General features: G+C 32.9%; 2 protein-coding genes across 2 annotated transcripts; one reads left to right on the top strand and one right to left on the bottom strand.

Moving 5' to 3' along the window:
• Nucleotides 1–2,146: 2,146 nt before the first annotated feature.
• LOC122513643 lies at nucleotides 2,147–4,095 on the top strand. The gene is made up of 2 exons (XM_043630068.1): nucleotides 2,147–3,204; nucleotides 3,302–4,095. The coding sequence occupies exons 1-2, from the start codon at nucleotides 2,556–2,558 to the stop codon at nucleotides 3,868–3,870; spliced, it is 1,218 nt and encodes a 405-aa protein (XP_043486003.1). The 5' UTR covers nucleotides 2,147–2,555; the 3' UTR covers nucleotides 3,871–4,095.
• A 7,711-nt stretch (nucleotides 4,096–11,806) lies between these two features.
• Nucleotides 11,807–20,775, bottom strand: LOC122513628 (high-affinity choline transporter 1). Its single transcript, XM_043630067.1, has 8 exons — nucleotides 20,371–20,775; nucleotides 19,780–20,113; nucleotides 18,591–18,961; nucleotides 17,767–18,071; nucleotides 16,462–16,741; nucleotides 13,985–14,202; nucleotides 13,035–13,459; nucleotides 11,807–12,650 (listed from the first exon to the last, which is right to left on the bottom strand). Exons 3-8 carry the CDS (start codon nucleotides 18,862–18,864, stop codon nucleotides 12,368–12,370), a joined length of 1,785 nt encoding a protein of 594 aa, XP_043486002.1. The 5' UTR covers nucleotides 18,865–18,961; nucleotides 19,780–20,113; nucleotides 20,371–20,775; the 3' UTR covers nucleotides 11,807–12,367.
• Nucleotides 20,776–21,165: the final 390 nt, after the last annotated feature.

The raw sequence follows: 21,165 nt of genomic DNA, 5'->3' as shown, positions 1-21,165 counted from the left end.
CGTCGTGAATTTTATGAGAATTTTAATATAATGTAATATTGATAATTTTTGATAAGTTGTTTGCAATTTAAATAAGAATATTTTGCGTTCGATTAGAAATTGAAAATTTTATCACAATATCTTAATTTAGATTTTTATTTATTATTATTATTATTATCGTTTCGTTCCAAAGAATAAAATGATTTGATTTATTAACAAAAATTGATTTAACAGTTGGGTATAATTTTGCATGATTTTTCATATGACACACATTCGATATTTAATTTATCGATTAAATATATTTCATTTGTTCGTATTTGTTGAAATAAAAAGGTTCATCGACCGGTGGCCTAGTTTAAATCCGATGATATCCTTAATGAATTTATCATGAAAATTCGAATTCCAAAGCAACCCGAACCGAAACGCACGCGTGGCGTGTATTCTTGATGAACGCAAATCGTGTCTTGTAATTTCGTTTAGGATCTTACTATGTATACATAGAAATGTATATATGTATACATAGCAGGTTGTAAAACCATCTCGAAAGTGTTACCCGTTTCTATTTATTATACATGTATGTATGTATGTGATTGTCGTGTAACGTGCCTAAGCACAGCAAAACCCATTGTATTACGCCGTGAGAATTTAGAGCAACTCCGATTGTTCTTCGTATTCCAACTTACAAATCAGTGTTAATTGCATCCCAGACATGTACCATCAAAAGATACTTTTCAACGTTTGTTAAATCATTTAACACTTCTTTTTCTTCTTTTCAAACAAATTTCACGAGTTTCCTTATATTTTATTCATTAACTCGCGTTCCCATTATTATTATTTCTTAAACATTCGTTTATTTATATTTATTTTTAATTATATTACATTTATATATTTCCTTTTCTTTTTATTTTCTTTCTATTATTTTATTTATCTTGTTATTTCTCATTCTTGTTTAATTAATCCTTTCGACATAGACAACTACAAAGTAAGTAAATTGTCAACGTAATTGGTCTTCCTTGGACGTTGCAAGCAATGCTATCAATGAATCAGCCTCTGATCATTATTGTTTCTATCTACACATACGTGCATTTATGTATTTATCTATAGAGATGCATCATGTAGCAATACGAGTTTCACGATTGGATGTCATTAACTTTTGATTACCATCCATCTTTTATTACACGAAACGATTATCTTACGCGTAATATTTATTTCTCTGTCTTTTTTGTCACTTTCTATGATTCTATACTATAACGAAATCTATTTTGTTAAATCAAAAAATACGAAAAAAGTGTTTGTTCATCGATTTTTAAGAATTAAAAATATTAAGAAAAATGAAATTTATTATTTTAATTGCAAAATAAAATCATAAATTCGTTATTTTTATTTATATTTATCGTAAAGTAAAATGACATTCGATCATCTTGAGATCACCTTGATCACTTTCAATGCCAGTAAAACCGCAATACCGCAAAATATCTTCGAAGACTAACATAAGACGACTAAAACTAATAAGAAGTTGGCTCGAAGATCTTTCTAATCTTGATTAGAATTTTTTGTCGGTTTAAATAGAAAGACATGTACTTAAAACCCTTAATTACGTTTCGTTTAGAAATCTTTTAACGAAATTCTTACATGATTAGGAAAAGTAATTAGGATGAAGAAAAGTGAACAAAATGATTTAATAAATGAAAAATTGTTAGAAAAGTATAGCATCATTTATCGAAGTATTACTCTGGTTACTTTCACCGAGTTTACGGTAAATTCACGCAAGAAAAACAGAGAGAAAGAGAGAGAGAGAGATTTGATTATCTAGTTCAACAGTAGGTCATACTCTAAATCACAAACGAACCGCGACATAATCAAAGAAACTTTCGATTGGTAACACTAGAACATAACCAAAATCGGTCGAAATAATATCCAATTGTTGAGTCAAAATAAAACGGGTTTTCGTTATTTTCAATTTATTTTCTTTTTTGTATATCAATACAAATATATAAAATATTATTTATTTATACGTGGATGAAAAATTTCTTGTTTACAAAATTTTTAAATTTTGACAAAGAAAAGTAAATTCAATAAAATTAGAGGAAAACAATTTTTTTTAGGCTAGATTGAAAACTTTTTAACCAACCATAAATTTGAATTAGTATTGTGGGATGCGAGCGCCTCCAAGCCAAACTTAAATAGGCATTCGTGAGAAGATTGGACAGTGGACCCTGGATAGCTCAATGGTTAAAAAGCAATCGCCCGGAAAGCGAAAAATCCAGGTTCGAATCCCGGTCCAGTCAGTCCAACAGCCCAATTTTTTCACGAATCCTACAGTATCGTTTAATATATATATATAGATGATTGTCAAGCATCAATGAATAATTGATTTTCAGCACCAATTTCTGGTAGTTACTTACCACCCTCGACCAGTTATGGAACACCGAATCTAGGTGGCGGCGGAGGAGGAGGAGGAGGTGGTGGTGGTGGAGGAATATCAACGAGCTACGGTGCACCAAGCGGAGGTGGTGGATGTGGATTTGGAGGATGCGGAGGTGGTGGTGGTGGTGGTGGCGCACCATCTGGTAGTTATGGGGCTCCTAGTTCTGGTGGATATTCTGGAGGTGGTGGTGGTGGTGGGGGATTGTCAGGCAGTTATGGAGCACCGCCATCCTCTAGCTATGGAGCACCATCGAGAGGTGGTGGAGGTGGTGGTGGTGGAAACGGTGGCTATTCCGGAGGTGGTGGAGGAGGAATATCGAGCAGTTATGGGGCACCATCAGGTGGAAGGCCTTCGTCGAGTTATGGAGCACCCTCGAGCGGTGGTGGATTCGGTGGCGGTTTCGGTGGTGGTTTCGGTGGTGGTGCCGGTGGTGGAAGTGGTGGTGGATACTCGGGTGGCGGCGGTAGACCATCGTCGAGTTATGGAGCACCATCGAACGGAGGAGGCAACGGTGGAAGACCATCTTCCTCTTACGGAGCACCCTCGTTCGGGGGTGGTAATGGCGGTGGTAGCAGCTATTCGGGTGGCGGCGGCGGAGGTTTCGGAGGAGGCGGTGGTTTCGGCGGTGGCAGCGGTGGGTACTCGGGTGGAGGATCGCTATCCTCCAGTTACGGTGCACCCTCGCGTGGAGGCGGAGGTGGGGGTGGTGGATACTCCGGTGGTGGAGGTGGTGGACCATCTTCCAGTTACGGTGCACCTTCCTTTGGTGGTGGCAGCGGTGGTTTCGGTGGGGGCGGGTATGTGTTTAATCTTTTACTCTATCATTCTAATATACTATACTCACCCAATATAGACATTTGTAAGAATACTTCTTCATTTTATTGTTTTACCTAGATCCGGTGGTTATTCCGGCGGCGGCGGCGGCGGCGGCGGTGGCAGACCATCGTCCAGTTACGGAGCACCCAGTTTTGGCGGAAACGGTGGTTCCGGGGGTGGTCAAAGTTACGCTAGCAACGGTGGTTACCAATATTAAAATCACGCTATGTGTTCTACCCGCGAGATTTGGCATCCCCCTTCCTGCCTCCCTACCTCGTATCACTTTCATGAGTTTAAATAGAAATAATGATGGGACGCGATGGAAAATGCTATCTACGCCTTGCGACCAAAACCACGAGTTCATTTTCTTCTTAACGTTGACCAGCCATGAAACGAAGGGTTGCGAAATTGGACCGGGCCAAAATCTCGCGGAATTCAATCCGATCGAAGTCAAACTAAGGATGGAAGATATTTATCTGATAAGCCGCCGTCATTCGTATTATATTATTCAACTGAAATCTTTTTTCTTTACGACCCTTTTGCTATTTTTTTCTTTTTTTTTCTTTATTTTCATACATTTGTTCGAATTTGATATATATAGTCTTTATCGATCGATACGAATCCAAACGAAAGAGACAAATCGATAATGTTTGATCGAATAATTTTGATTTTAAATACTAAAACGAATCGAATTGATCTGATCGACGAATAAGATTTACGAATGCAAACAAAATGAAAAGAAAAAGAAAAATGGAACCTTCCTCTTCGTCCCTTTTTTATGTTCACATTAGAAAAAAAAACCCTATCTATAACTTATTTATTTTATAAAGACGCTTTTTATACTAATAAAGTAGCTGTGCTGAGAAAAACAATTGATAAATGAGTGTTCTATCCATGATTACATTATTATCACCATTGCCACTATCATTATCATTGCTGGTATAGATATTATTATTGTTATTATTTCCTGAAAGTCAAAAATGGAATGAATGTGTGATAATAATCTTCTAAAGAAGTAAACAAGAACCTACATACAACACGCTATCGTAAGATATAAAAAAAGGTGTGCTTTTAAAGGTAAAGTTAGCTCACATCAGTCGTGGTACGAGTTACTTTCGTTCTAACTCCATTAATCGATTTATCGATTCACTCCAACTCGTGAAAAAAAAAACAGAAAGACAAAGAAAAAGAGTGAGAAAGAGAGAGAGAGTTGTCTTCTTTCTATTCTTGTTTTAACTCGGCTAAAAACGTACTATCGATCATATAAGTCAGATTTAAAAAAGAAAGAAAAGAAAAAGAACCAACCATTAGAACTAACTCACCACCGTTATCCTTTCCCATAACTTTCTCTTCTTCTTCTTCTTCTTTATTTTTTCTCTGTTTTTCTTTTTACTTTTCAGCGATCACACAACCGCCATCTTAATTTCAAAATGTCGTCGTGGTTTTACGTTTTCTATTGGCTAAATCGTTGAAAATGATAGTTGGTACGGTATCTCAGGGAATAATTAATTAATTAATAATAATAATACTATGTGTTGTGAATTTTTATATACAGTTTTATTTTTAACATTTACAATCAACATCTTTTTATTTCGAGTTTCTTTTTTGTTTTTGTTTTTGTTCTCTTTTCTCTTTTCATTTTTTTTCTTTTCTTTTCTTTATATACTTCTTACTCTTCTTTTTCTTGTTCTTCTTTTTCTTCAAATATACACGAATAATATATATATGTATATATATATGTCATGTATTGTATTATAAAGTACCGTGTAACGCTTTGTCATTTAATTTTAAGTACATTGATGGATATATTGTATAATAATCTCCCATGTTTTTTGGTTAGAAATAAGTGACGGGATTGGTGAAGATCAAATCGGGCGTTTGTTCTTTTTTTTTTCTCTTGCTTTCTTTACACATCGTGTGATATTCATTTTAATTGATTATTTATTTATTTATTCATTCATTTATTTATTATACTTACTACAATAATTTGTAGGCGCGTCACGGGGCTAAATGGACTTTTGAATTAGGGGTGGAATTATGTTGGTGATTAATGTTTAGGATATTTATGCGTGTAATCAGGTTTGTTTTATTATTATACAACAACGTTTTGTAGGTACGCATCTCATTATTCTTTTTTTTTTCTTTTTTTTAATTATTACAATAAATCCATTTTCCTCCTTTTTTTTTATTTTTTTTTTTCGTCCAATCGAAACAAAGTATAACGACCTCGAACACGCCATACACGTTTATATATAATATTTTATTGATTTGTATAAGTACTCGCGAGTTCATTGATCCTTCGAATGATTTTTTTCGGAGACCAGAAATTCAAATAAATTTCACTTAATTGTAATTCTTTTTTCTTTTTTTCTTCTTCTTCTTCTTCTTAATTGGCAAGGATTAACGACGACACATAAACGCGTACACACATTCATATTTCGTGATTTTTCGGCGTACGTACAGCCCGCTTTTTTTTGTAATTTTTTTTTCTTTTCTTATTTTTTTCTTTTTCCCTTCGTAAATATTAATTACGCGAACGTTTAAACCCCCTCGATTTTACTATACTTCTTCATTTCCTTCTATTTTTTCTATTACGAAGGAAATAAAAATAGGAGAGGAAAAAATACGAACGATTTCGTTGAGGGGGGAAGGTGGGGGAGGACAATCTTTTACGCGGCTTTCAATTCTTTCATTTTTTTTTCTTTCTTTTAAATAGGAATAATATTAAAGGGGCGAATTTCTGTTTGTCTTTCTTTCTTTTTTCTTTTTTTTTTTTCTTTTTTGTTTCTTTTTTAATACAGAAAAGAGGAAGAGAAAAATAAAACACCACGCGAAAAGAAATTCGTCCGCTTTAATTGTTATTAATTTTCCCATTATATTAACGAACATCGCAGCGCACGTAGCGTTATTTATTAATTCATTTTACGATTATGAGAACGCCCATTCTAATACTTGATAAGTTATTAATTATATCGTATATACATTATGTCTTTCCGTTCTTTCTTTTTTTTTATTTTTTGTGTTTTTTTTTTCTTGTTTTATTATTATTCACCCTTCGCTAATCCTCAATTAATTTCTTTCAAACGCAGCTAATATTTATATATATATTTATATAAATTTATAGCACACTTCGTGATATGCATAGGTTTTCTTAAGTTATGTGGTCGGCCCTTTTATTTTAATTTACCGATACTTAATTATAATAGCGAATTAAGTGAGAAAATAAAATTGACAAAAATTTCTATTAAAATTAATATACATTAAGAATTAATGTGTAGTTATATGAAATTAAAAAAAAAAAAACGAATTTTATGATTTATTTTATATTAACATTAATTTCATAGAATTATAAAATAAATCATAAAATATATATTTTACATTATAAATTGTTGACTTATTCCCGCTATCATAATATATAAATCGGTACAATTGTGTTTATTATTTTTTTATTTGGTTTTTCTGTTTTCTTTATTTCCTTTTTTTTTATATTCGTTAGCACGACTAATAACCTTAATTGATATGTCGTAGATTACGCGCTTTTAAGAAAACACTAAAAATGGAAACAAATTTGGCGCGCAATTTGAAACTTGATTGACACTCGAGATAACTTTTCTACCTTAAAAGTTTTCACACACATTTTTATATATTTTTCTTTTTATTTTAATTATTACTATTAAATAAATAATATATATATATGTTTTATCATAAGCAGGAAAATATAAATAAATGGATAGATGGATGGATAAACGATCTTCTCATAATAAAAAATTAATAATAATAATAATAATAATAATCGATAAGAACAAAGAGAAACTTTGAAAAATATTGAGATCGTAAGAAAAAATTCGTTTGTTAGTTTTAAAATATCCAAGTTTACAGTTCCCTGCTCTTTTTATCGTTTTTTTCCTCTTTTTTTCTTCTCCTTCTTCTTCTTCTTCTTTTTTTTTTCAACATCATAAAAATAACGAAATAAATCTAACGATAATACATAGACGTAATATTCTTCTTCTTTGTAAACTTTGCAATAACGAAGTGAAAGTATTTTCCGTGATATTAATAACAACAACGAGTCAATGATGACTATAATGAAGAAAAAAAAGAATAAAAAAGAAAGAAAAAATATAAGAGAATGTTGCTTCGAGAAATTATACAGGGTGTATATAAAATATTTTCTCTCCCCATTTATTTTCTTCATTCATTCTAACGTAATATCGATTTAATTAAAAATTAAAGTGAAAATTGTCTGATATTATTTTGTTCCATTCGATATAAACATTTTTTTAATCGAAATAATAATGATTTAATAAATCGACTGATTTTGACAGACAAATTTGTCAACGACCAATTCACTTTCTATTCGTCCGTCTGTCAGTCGTTGATTAACCAAACTATTAAAATCATTGTCACGTTTACTTTCATAGTGAAATATAATAGCAAGAAACGCAACAAAGTCGAAAGTTTTTACGAGACGCGAAAAGAGTCTTAAATCACGTCCTCGCAGTCTTTCTAACAAATTTTCTTTTTCCTAAAAGATTTATTCACACGTTACGGAATTGTTCTCTCCTTTATCTTATTCATCTCTTCCTTCTTTTCAGTTTCTTCCTCTTTTTCTTTTTTGTGTTCTTTTACTTTTAATTCTTCTTCTTCTTCTTCCTTACTTATTTACTTGGAAAGTTTTCTTCCTTTAATAATTTATCCGAGATAGCCAGACTTTACTCTTAAACACCTGCGTGACTAATTACGCTTGCTAATTTATGCTACTCTTAAGAGATGTTCTTTTAATTTTTTTTTTATTTTAAAAGAACAAAAAGATCGTATTTGTTATTCGTAAACGAACGAAATGATACGATCATTTGCACACCACGAATGTCAGTTAACCAATCGAAACATTCGTCTAATCAGTTCGATCTCGAGCATAAATCGTATAACACACGTGTTTAACATTTTTTGGTATTTTTTTTCTTTTTTTTTTTTTAATGTATACATAAGTGTCTCTTAAATACTGTCGTATTGATGGATATGTATTTTTGTTTTTCATTTGTTTATTCGTTTATTTGTAATATATATTATTTTGTTTTAGGAACAATTATATGGAAACGACTAGACAAAATTCATTTTCAAAATTAGCAATGCATGAAATATTATTAATTATGATAATAATAATAATAATAATAATAATAATAATAATAATAATAATAATAATAATGATTATGATGATGATAAATTATTAACATCTAGGATTCTCGATTAGTCTTTTCACGTACTTTCTGTACACACACACACATGCACATATATACACGAGTACACATGACAGGGTATTTAAATAGTCACGTGGTAATATTTCTCATGTAGATTTTAATTAAGATAAAAATAATTATTTTAATCGTGTCATATTGTTTGTCAGAAAATCATTGATAAATATATACCAGTGATCACATATTAATTTACACTGATTAGTATACTCGATATACTATACATATATATGTAACAAATTAGGAAATTTTTAAAGATAAATTTATGAAGTATCTGTCTCACATTTTTTAATTTATTAAAATATTAAATTTACGAATAAAATTATTAAATTTGACAAATCAGCTGATTCGATCATTTTTTACTATCAAAACAAAATATTTATATATATGTATAGTATGTAATGTGTATATATTACATGTACATGTGGGGAATTAAATAATTAAATAAATAAATAGATAAAAAATATGATGAAAAAATGTGTGATCCACTAATAAACATTATCACCTCGTATCTATACTTCTCACGTATGTATCATTATTTGATACTCCATTTTCTCTTATATTTTTATATATATATTATTATTATTATTATTTATACATGTATATATATACTCTATAATAAACACAACGGATCTGCAGGTTGACCAATCCGCCCGCGATTTACGCTAATTTCATATGAAATATTCACTCGTTAATTGATACGACGAGATTACAAAAATCATTAACAAATTAAATTCCCACGAAATCTCAACCACCCCACCCCTCCCAAAAGAAAGCTTCATTAAATTCTCGCATATTTTTTGGTTACTATCATAAAAATAATCCATCAATTAATAACGAACATAACAAAGTAAATAAAAAAATATTCTAATACTGTAAAAAGAAAAGAAACAAACAATATGAAAAATAATAAAATTGTTTGTAAACCGATTAGGTAAAACCGATAGGATTAGGCAACCGATAAGGTAAAAAGATAATGTCACAATATCGAGATTAAATTAATTGAATAGATAACGAGCTACGTAATTAATCATTTAATTATAACTTTTATAATAATAATAATAATATTAACAACAATTCGTAGTTATTTCTCATAATGAAATATCGATCGTCGTAATAATTACTTGGCCTCACGAGGAACTCGATTTAAAACAATGCAAACGCGATTCAAATACGTTGAATTTATCTAATAATAATAATAATAATAAAAGTAATAATAATAATAATAATTCATTTTTGGAGGATATGCCCTTGGGAGATGAATATTATTCACATCCGGATTAAATATTCATCCCGCGTTCAGATTTTAATGTGTATATTTTACTTTTCTGTTTTTTTTTCTTTTCCTTGTTTTTTTCATTTTTTTTTTCGTATTCGAGCAAAGCATGGGAAGAACAACAACAATAACGACGTTCGATCGCAAAGTACAAAAGCTCTTTTTTAGTTTAGTTTAGTTTAGTTTAGTTTATTTTAATTATTAAGTTATTCCTTTGTTTTTTTTTTTTATGTATATATATATATTATATGTATATTTGTTAGTTTCTGTAAGAATGATCAGACACGAATAACGAATGATGACTTTAACTTTTTTCTAATTCGTCGATGAGAATTATTTTTTACGATAATCTCTTTTCATTGATTTCATCTTAAAACGAGATTAGGTTTTCTTTTTTAATTCTAAACATTTTGGCGGTTCACACGTACGTATCATCATGTATTATTTAGCTGCTCGATAATTATTATTTTTTCTATCCTAATTTAATTACTTTTTTTTTTTATTTTGTTTTGTTTTTTTTCTTTTTTCATTCTTTTTGTTGTTTTTCTTTATCAACGAAGCCATTCCGCGCTTCAATAATTAATTCCTAACGAACACCGATCTCCCACCCCCCTCACCCCCCCTTACTCCACTCCTCCTCCTCCTCCTCCCCCTCATTTTTCTTTTGCATATGCATGCATAAATACAATTGGCATGGGTAAAAAGTTTTTTTCGTATTTTAAAAAGCAGAAATTAAACATAATATATATTACATTTACATTTTTGTTAAATATTTTCTTCCGCTTATTAAATCTTTTCCAAATATCTTCAAATTACTTACCGATTATGTCAGTTTTCAAAAATACATGCGCGTTACCAAAGAAGTTATACGTTCGTAAAAACATTTGATCGGAAAAAATACGAAGAGAAACTTTTTACTCGATTCAATATATACAGGGTGTCCTAATCTTTTTTTTATCGACATATTCTATGAGTATAAATAACAAAAAAGAACAAATCTTATTGAAATGATAATTTGTAATTTTTATTGAATTTTGTGGGGGGTAAAAAAACTAGGACACCCCATGTATGCAATTTCTTATAGGGGGAGGGGGAAAGGGGGGTTCACTTCGCTATGATAGAAATCGAGCGGATAGGTCGTACCTTTCAGATGTTAAGTCTTCTTCAAATAGTTAATAATTAAACTCTAAATATATTTATATAATATATAATATAATATAATATAATATAATATATATATATATATTTTTATATGTACATATATATATACGTATACACATACACATATTAACATCGTGTTTTCGTATTCGAATGTATATTTATATATGTATGTGTATATACATATATAATATACATGTGTCTGTAAATATATATATATATTTATATATATGTATATATTTTTTATTTATAATTTTTTGTTTATTCATTTTTTATTTTTTTTAAATAAAAACAAGGAAATTACTAGGCCTAATAGGCGGTACGGGTACGAAAAAATCAGACAAATTATTAAATAAATTGAAAAATCGTCATTTGTTCAAGGAACTCCGATTACTTTAATCTAATTTATCTTTTATCTTTATCTTTGTTTCTTATTATAAATCGTTTTCTTATTTAGGAAAGAGAACATTGACCGAGAATTCATTTATTTCGAACGAATTCATCTTATGTATTATTTATACGCGGTATTTACCAACGTGACACGAATCTAACATAACCGTGGGATCGATCATTTGGATCTATATATCCTTAGGACAAAGATAAAGATACGATATAACACGTTATATTCCTTTTATTAATTGCTGTTGAAAATTGATCGGTGTCCTTGAATTTCAAACGATTTAAAAATAAAAGAATAAAAAAAAAACATTTGCCGAAAATGTGATTGTTCATATATTATTTTTGGTTTATCCGAATCATAGATAACACGCATAGTGAAAGGAAGAAATAGTTAAAGATATAGAGAAACAGTGAGTGAGAGAGAGAGAGAATAGATGAAAGACATCGCACGATCTAAGATTTTTATTGCCTAAAAATTATCCTCTTTTATCTCATTTCTTTTGAATTTTGTTCTCTATTATATTTAGCAAATACAATGTTTCTTTCACCTGGACGGTTAGCACTAGTAGTATTATGTCATGCATTTGATCATCATAAAAGTAACAACGTTCTAACAACGATTAATTTGTAAGCGTACAACACATTTATATTTGTTGGATCGGCCGACAAAATTCCTGATAATTTAAATAATCAACAAGAAATTTATCGAACGACCCAATTACGTTACGTTATGTTACGTTAAGTTTTAAGTACACGTTCAGATGTCTCGAAGGAAAATGAATTTTAGAGACGAAATATTTTGTTTAAGAAATATTCGTTGTACCGATTAGCGATAGAATTTTCACACACAAGGATTCTCTAGGATTTACGATAAGAAACAAAAACGAAAGAAAGTAAGGAAATCCAAAGAGAAAAAGAAAATAAATTAAAATCATTGTTTGAAAGATAGAAATAGAAAAGGGGGGGTGAGGGGGGGAAATATGAGAAAGGAAATTAGAAAGACGTACCCGAACCGCCGCAGTTATTGTTGGTCACAGCATCCGATCACGGAACCAGGAATTAGAACGCGGTGCTGGATTGTGGTTGGCGAGGAACATTTGGTCCATGAAGACCTAATTGTCCCCCTCCCCCGCCCCCATCGAGGACCCCCTCAGGTGGCACAACAGCCTTGTAACCCGGCTCCATGTCGTAGTCCGGCTCGAGCGCTGGATTCACTCGTCCGTGTGATTCGTCCTTGCTACCGTAAAGCCTTCCAGCTCCTGCGGCAAGGACCGCCATTTGTTCACCTTCCGCTGGATCTGGTCCAACCCGTTCAACGTCTTCCGGTATGTTTACCACACATCTGGGAATCATAAATCAAAACGATTCGTTGTTTTTTTTATTTGGGATTGTTCCAGGTACAAGTTGTCGTAGAGAATAATTTTTCTTTTAGATTAGAATTCATTTTAATTACTCCGTCGATAACCGCGATTCTTTGCCATGTTCGAATAATAATAATTATTATTATTTTAAGAATAAAAGTTACATACAACTCTCAAATAAATGATCATATTAACATTCCATTAAACTTCGTGAAGTAATGATGAAACTTTTGTTAAATATTTGTTTGAAAAATAACAATAACGTTGGAAAGAAACATAACCTTTCTCTATGGTGTTTTGTAAAATTTCTTATACCGATCGAGGATTAAATATCGTTAAAATAATATTTTGGAAAATATACGAACCTAAAGACGTCGTATCCAGGAGCCAGTCTACCAGATTCAAAAGCAACCTGCGTACCGTACGAGACAAGGATCAACGTCACCAATGATAGCAACATCGCCATTGTTCTAAACGGGAACATTTGCGTTTGCGTTTCTTCGTCGTACCAAGGATAACGGATCAATGCTGGTAAACCCATCAATGGTTCACCTCCACTGACCCTCACCAAAAATGCTATTGTATAAGCGGATAAGCTGCCATAAGTATTGCAATATTCCTTGAAATGGACGACCATTAAAAGTTGTGGGAAGAGAATAACGTAAACCAAGTCGGAACACATCGACCATAATCCGTAGATCGAAGGTATCGTCAAGGCCATCACCGTACTCAACACACCAACTACTCCGATTCCTGCTCTCATCACCCAAATTATTTCCATCTCCGATGCCTGGTTTGACAAAAACAAAATAAAAAGGAATACCAACATTGTGGCACAAATTTCATTATTTTTTTATTTAAATTGCAAAAATATCATAATATTTTTCGAACAAAAATTAACAATGACTCGATTATTTAATTATGCGTTCAAATTCGATACTATTTCGATGTTCAAAATGTTCATGTTATAAATAACACGTGGTAGAATTAGTCAACATAATATAAAAGCTAATTCAGCATGATGTTAGGCTAATCAAATGTATCCATTTTTATGTATAATCCCATAACTCGATTTAACTTCATACAGTCGTATGAAAAGATGTGAAAGTGATCCTTGATTATTTATTCTTTGATACTCGATAAATCTCGTACGAGAAAACGAGTTTGTTACTAATGATAAGCGTCATATGTGTTTCTTAAACACATCAGGGGGAGGGGGGAAGGGTATACATATAAACCAAGTTAAGAGAAAATATTGTCCCATTAAATTCAAGGTGTATGATTTATTATAAGGAAACGTGTAAATTTAACTCACCCGCTGTCGGAAGATCAACTTGTAAACATTTCTAGCGAACATCGAACTGGCTGATAATATACTACTGTCTGCCGAAGACATAACAGCTGCCGATACTGCACCCAATCCAAAAAAGGAAACAAAATCTGGTGTTAGATATTGCAACACCATCGGTAATATCATACTTGTTTCCGATTCCGTTAATGGATATGGCCCGTGATAATCCGTCTCGTTCCAAGCTGTAACAAATATTGAAAAAAAAAAAAAAATAAATAGAAAACCAATCCCATCATTTGTCATAACGAAAGGATGAATATTAATTTTAATTAACACGCGCACGATTTATTCTAGGCCAAGTATTTTGACTTTATTTTACGACAATTATAGAATTAATTTGTCACAATTTTAAATGAAAATTTATTTCAAATTAATGTATTATTTAATTGATATTATTAATTATTATTTTTTCTACGTATTTTTTTATAGAAAAATAATTATTCTTTTCGAAGATTTAAAATGAAATTTTACACGTTGACACGTGTTAGAGACGATAATTAATAATTAATAATTAATAATTAATAATATTTATAAATTAATGGTAATGATAGAAAATATCGAAGATAAATGATTGACCCGTTAATAAGCATTTCACCTTCGTTCCGAGGACGCTTTCACGTTCTCTTTCTCTTTCTCTTTCTCTTTCTAATCTTTCAAATGTAGTACAGATTTCATCTGAAAATAAGGGAAAGTGGAGCATCATCTTCGATCATGATCTATCTGCCATTTCTATTTTCTACTCGTCGAACTATAAGATTTGTTTTGTTTCATAGAAAGTTCCTATTTGTTTCATTTTATTTCTGTTTCCTTTTTGTTTGGATTTTCTTTCTTTTTTTTTTTTTAAGAACAAAAACATTTTTAATACGCCATTTAAGTTATTTTACATTTTTCTATATTAATTTCGAAGAATACGAAAGACAATTAAGTTTTACTCCGATGTTCGAACATTTAGAAAGTTTTAAATGATAATAATTGAAAAGAAAAAAAAAGAAAGAAAAAAAGAACGAAAGAACGAAAGAACGAAATGAACGTTCCGTTGTTGAACGTTCCAGCGGATCATAATAATTTCTCACGTGCCGATGATCATTCTATAAACACACACACACACACACGCGCGCGTAGGTACATCCTCTGTGAAAAAAATAACATCGAACACGTTGCGTTTTGTATAAAATAACTGAGAAAGTTCCAGCTGTCTCTACGAAGATATGATTTCACATCGTCACCGTAACGAAATTAAACATCTGACGTTTGATTTAAATTCCTACACTAAAACGAAATTTTACCTTGACAAATATAAACCGCGTAACATGATAAATAAGACAAAAAAGTAACATAAAATTCCCCCCCCCCCCCATTTAATTCGGTCAGAAAAAATTCAACAAAAAATATTAAATACAATTAACGTATACATATTTCAAATGGAAAAAAAAAATATACAAAAAATGTAAAATTGATGAACTACGAGGATGGCAGTAGTGTAGTTGAAAGAAATAATAGTAATCAATAATAATAAATAATTAGTACCCACTCCACTGGCAATTTTCGTTTTTGAACGTTAATGGAGTTTCGGATAACGATATACAGGGTGTCGGATTAGTTCCAGAACGTTGTCGTGTTTCACGTTAGTGGTCGAGTCGCATTACCACACCCTCGTTGCTTTTCATAAGATAGAAAGAGATAGAGATAGTGATAGCACATGGACAAGGTCCCACGGTATTGTACACGTTTTCGGATCCTTCTAACTCACCCTCTTAGTCTAGTCACCCTATTCTCATCCCTACTTCTCATTCCTCATTCCTCATCCCCATCCCCATCCCCATTCCCATTCCCCATACATATCCTCTTTCCCCACCCTTTTGTATTCACGAAGCTTATAAATACCAGCAGTACCGGGTGCCGTGGTAGCAAATGTCAAGTAGACTCCTAACGTTAGGGATGACGAGTATACCAGATCTAATTCGAACACCCCTCCTCTTTTATAGATACAGAGGGTGGAATCCTCGACAAACACAAAAACAACAAAATTGTCTACCTCTCGTGATTACATCTAACGATATTCGAAAATTAAGGGATGGTTTAATGATTACATTTGTCACACATTATTGTTTTACTACAATTATTAATATTTTTTAAACCTAATTTATTGTAACTATTATTCGTTTATATTAAGATCGATTGTTAAATCAAAACAATGATTTAATTTATTAGTGCGTACTTATGAAAATAGTTTATAATAATTTGGAAAATAATATTCAGAACAGTTAAATTTTTAGATTGAATTGTTTTAGATTCGTACGTGTATTGATTAATATTTTTCAATTGATAAAGCACTGAAATGATTTTCAAAATAATGTATAATAAAGACTGCTCAAATTTAGATCACATTCGAACAATAGGATGAATATATTCGAAACGAATTAAATATTTGAATAACTTACGTGTTGCCTTTGCTATGGCTCCAATGAGAACAGGTGGTATAGCCATGAGTATGCATCCGAAAGCAGCAACGTAACTCAAAACTTGTGCTCTTCCAGCTGTTTTAGATGAAAGTACTCTCTGGAAATAGACTTGCCAAGGTATGCCACCAAATATCAGAAGTAACCCATAATCTATGTAATAAAAATACTCGTCGCGTTTGACCTCGCCGATCCAGTCAACTTCCATGGAACTAAGTGACTCTACCTTTGGGTTGGACCAGGCAAATGGAATGCACATCCACTTAAACATTCAAATAAATAATATTTTATTTTTTTTGTTAGATTTCTCGAATTAATAATATATTTTGTTTTTCTTTATTCTTTATATTGATATTAATATTTTAGAATTCAATGTGGTAACGTGCAGGTATTTGCGAATACTTTGAAAAAGATTTCCTCAATGAATAGGAGGATATATCCCTCTATCTTCCCCTTTGAAGAAAACCTACTCTTTAATATGTTGCAACCAAACACGCTCGTCTGACACGAAACAGGATGATAGGGAGATAGAAATAGGGATTTGATTTATATCTCGATTAATTACGGTTAATGGATGATCCACGGAAGAAATACTCTTTCAATACAACTCTCATTTCTTTTTTCCTAACATTATTCTATTTATCTCTGTAAGTATTTTTATTGCATTCTGAAAGAACCTTTAGAAACGCCAAGACAATCATTTCAATTTGATTAATGAATATCTTAGATAAAGCAAAAGTAACGTTAATGCTAATCCGCAAAATTGAATGTCAAAGTAATTTTTGTTAGAAAAAGAAAATTCGATTTTATCTTTTCAGTGATTGTTACACGCGTAGGGGGGGGGAATAACATATTGTTTTTTAGATGTATTACTATACCAAAGACAACGTAGTTAATGATAATCGGAAGGATATGTGTCCTGGGAATAAGATACGTCGACTAGAGTCTAGAACTCTTGATAAAAGTAGGTCAACACCTACGCAAACACCTACACGTTGAATCTACTACCACCCACACACGTTGAATTTGTTAATACAAATACTAACATAGAAAATCACAGAGGCCTCTCACTCTGTCTCTCTCTCTCTCTCTTTATTTGTCTATGTATGTGTGTGTGTGTGTGTGTTATCGATCCATTCAAAAAGGAATATAGTTAAGCATTTTTGTGGTGTGTTGTTATATCTTTCTACTTTGATACTTGACAAAAAAAAAGATGAAAAATTCTTGAAGAAAATGACTAAATTTTCTTCTTGTGTTTTATTTGAATTTTAAATTTGATTTATTTACCAGTCCGATGAAAATGCAGAAAAGTTGGATGACGTCGGTGTAGGCGACAGAATAGAGGCCGCCGAAGAGCGTGTAAAAAACTGCGATGCAGGCGCTTAGAATGACTGATGCACCCTGATCCATGTCAATGATTACTGCTAAAGTTGCACCCAAGGCAGCTAGAATACCTGCTGCCCAAAATACTTCGCCACATAGGGCAGGAAGAAATAAAAGACCACCCATTCGTTCCCCAAATGCATCTTGCAGCGGATCCAGCATAGTGATGTACCCCTGTTGTCGCATCTTGTTCGCAAAGAATATCCCGCCTGTCGTCAAAAAATCAATTTCATCTTTAATCAAATGATAATATTCATCGGGCCAAGTTATGAGACTTAGAAAATTTCGCAAAATTAATGAAACTACGTGGATTATATAATTCACATTTTTTGTACTTATTCAAATAACGAGGTTCAATTTTAGGCATTAAAATCAATTTAGGGAGTCATTTAAATTAGTTAGAGAAGATTAAATGAATTCTTAGCTTTTAAAATTACAAATCGTTCAATTAAATTGTATCTATCAAACTTGGCCCAATTTACGTTATACAATAGTTCGCAATAAACCCAAGACAGCTGCTTATAGACAGCTAGTTTTCCGAGATATAAGTTTAATAAAAAGAAAGAAAGAAAAGAAAAGAAAAGAAAAGAATGCGAAAAGAATTAGTGAAAGAAACTCTCGAGACATTTACAAATAATACAAATACACAAACACACACACAGAGATATATATATGACTGTGTAAAGAAAGTGAAATGTAATCCAAGTTCAAGATGAGTAAAGACTCACCAAAAATAAGACTTAGAGCGTATCCGAATGGTGCTTGACACCAGACCAGGCCTTTCGTGTAAATGGCCTCTGCTGTCCCGTTGATGTAACCTCCACCTACCCATGTTGCTGTCATTGTAAAGATCCCAACGAATAAGCCGATCGAACGGCCAGCTAACATGACCTCTTCCTCGGAGTCGTTGCCAGACTCCTTTTTCCTTGCTGCCCATATTCCAACGCCTAATATCAACGCGTAAAACAATATAATCGAGATCAGGCCAGCGATGTTGATCATCTTTGGGGTGTACGGCTCCAACGGCGTATGTTCGAGTTGACGAAAACGGAGGTCCCACAGACTTCCCGACCGGTCCGATTTCGGAACGTTTGGATACCTTTTTAAAGGTTAACGATATTAATGATACATTTTTTCATTCAATTTTTCGTATAAATCATTTTCATTTAAAGACTCGTTTGATCGATCAATCGGTGGTTAACCGTTTCATTTTATTTATATTATTCGTAATATTAATTTGAAATGAATTCGTTTGATATTGCAGATAAATAGGGTTTGAGGGTTGAACGTTCCTAAATAAAAAAGGGATTGGAAAAATGAGCACGGGTAGAAAGAGAGATACCGCACCTTTGCTTTTCCATCGAATTAAACATTCTGCGTTAAGCTTAAGTACCTAACTAAATATGTGTATGCATGCATACTTTAAAATCAAACGCGTTTAGTTAACCGTAAATATAATGTTTAAGGGTTAGAGTCAATTCAAAATCGGTCCGTTGGGTTAACCCTCTGATCCAATTAGTCCCGGGTCTATACTCTAATCGTCGGGAAGGAAGGAAGGAAGGAAGGAAGGAAGGAAGGAAGGAAGGAAGAAGGTTCGCTAGTGGACGGACCTTTGGAGAACGGGGATGAAAAAGGTCATAGCCCTGAGGATTGTCAAGGATACCACCTTCTGAATGATCAATCGATTGATCTCATTTTAATTCCTAAGATATTAAATCAATCGAAATACTAATTAATCGTATCAAACGAGTATCTTATTCGAATAAACTTAAAAAAAAAAAAACTATCAAATGCAAATGAAATCAAATAAATCTTACGTTTATCGAAATGATGCGAAAGAAAAATGGTTCGTCGAAAGAAGTATTATTGGAATGAAAGGGGTAAGAAAAGATGAAGATGAAGAAAAATGAGGTGTACCTCTGAAGACCCCTAGGAGTACAATCACGCAGCAACGGGGGACAGCCTCAAACGGGCACCGGCGGCATGTCCCGTTGGCGGTTCTTCCAAAGGGCCGACGACGACGGCGGATTGGGGTTTGGGGGGCAGCAATCACCCCACCGGAGCGAGGTCTTCTGGGAGGGGCTGTTCCTTGTCCTAAACGCGAGGCCGCCCATGGGCGCTGATGGCCATCGATTTTTCCTCGATTCACCAAGTCCTCCTCTACTTCTCTGCGCTAATGTCTCTTCGCCCTTCGGAGACTTCCGTTTGGTACCGCCACCGATCACGATCGATCGGTACAACGGCACTCTCTCTGAAAAATCACAACCCCCTTTCGTTTGCCCATCTTCTTCTTCGTCACATTTTTCAACGACCTACACAACCTGTCCCCTCGATTGACATGAACATCATTCGTAAAAAAAGAAAAAAAAACAAGATAAACGAACCCAACAATCTTGCACCCCTATATTCCTTAACGTCGTAATACGATTCTATCATAAAACAATAAACAAATCCTCCCACTTTCCACTCCCCGTCCAGCAAAATGAATCCCGAAAGAATGTTACTTACCCAGCACTGCTGAGGACAGTTCTACGTTCACGATCACCACAATCAGTAACAACCCTGTTACCAAGTATCTCAACACTGTTTTATCGTCATGTTTGATCAAACACTTTAACACGATACTGACGGTCAACAAAATTCCTTCTTCCCCCTTTCCTCTTACGAATTTCAATGTAACTTGCAGATGTTCAATTAAATATAGAATAAGAAGTAGAAGAAAGAGAAATAAAGAAAGTTGTTAAGAGAATAAGAAAGGATGACGTTGAGATATTAATTCAACGAGAAGAGGTACGTGTACCTCTCTCTCTCTAGTTTCCTTGTCGTTGTCCTTTGATCGGTGGTGGCAAAAGGGTCTGTCCCTGACTGTCGCGGAGGCCACCCCGTACTGAACGGTCGGTGGCTCTCTGTACGTACGGAAGTCCATATTCTGATATTGATTCGGTTCGCGTGACGTCACACAAGTCGACATTTTGCCAAGAGTAAAGGGTAAGAGGGCGCGCGCGCAATACTCATCCCTCCCTCTCCTTCCTCTTTCTCTTCCTCTCTCTCTCTTTCTCTCTTTCTCTTTCTGGTTTTCTTCATTCCATCCCTGTTTCATATACGAACAAGGTTCTCCTCCTCTAAACCCTACCACCAAACCCAACTTACCAAAGGAGGCGTGAACTGTGAGTGAAAATTCACGAGTCGGCGCTCAACGGACAACCAACAACAACCAAACAATTTACTATCTTCTAGGATAGAGTATATTTTCTCATTTCTTGGATTAAATCTAGTCAAATTTGTAATGTTAGATGATGCAAT

This window comes from Polistes fuscatus, unplaced genomic scaffold (genome assembly GCF_010416935.1).
Source record: "Polistes fuscatus isolate 324 unplaced genomic scaffold, CU_Pfus_HIC Scaffold1, whole genome shotgun sequence".
NCBI lineage: Eukaryota > Metazoa > Arthropoda > Insecta > Hymenoptera > Vespidae > Polistes > Polistes fuscatus.
The sequence above is the reverse complement of the archived record's forward strand: the minus strand, read 5'-3'. Positions and strand labels throughout refer to the sequence as shown.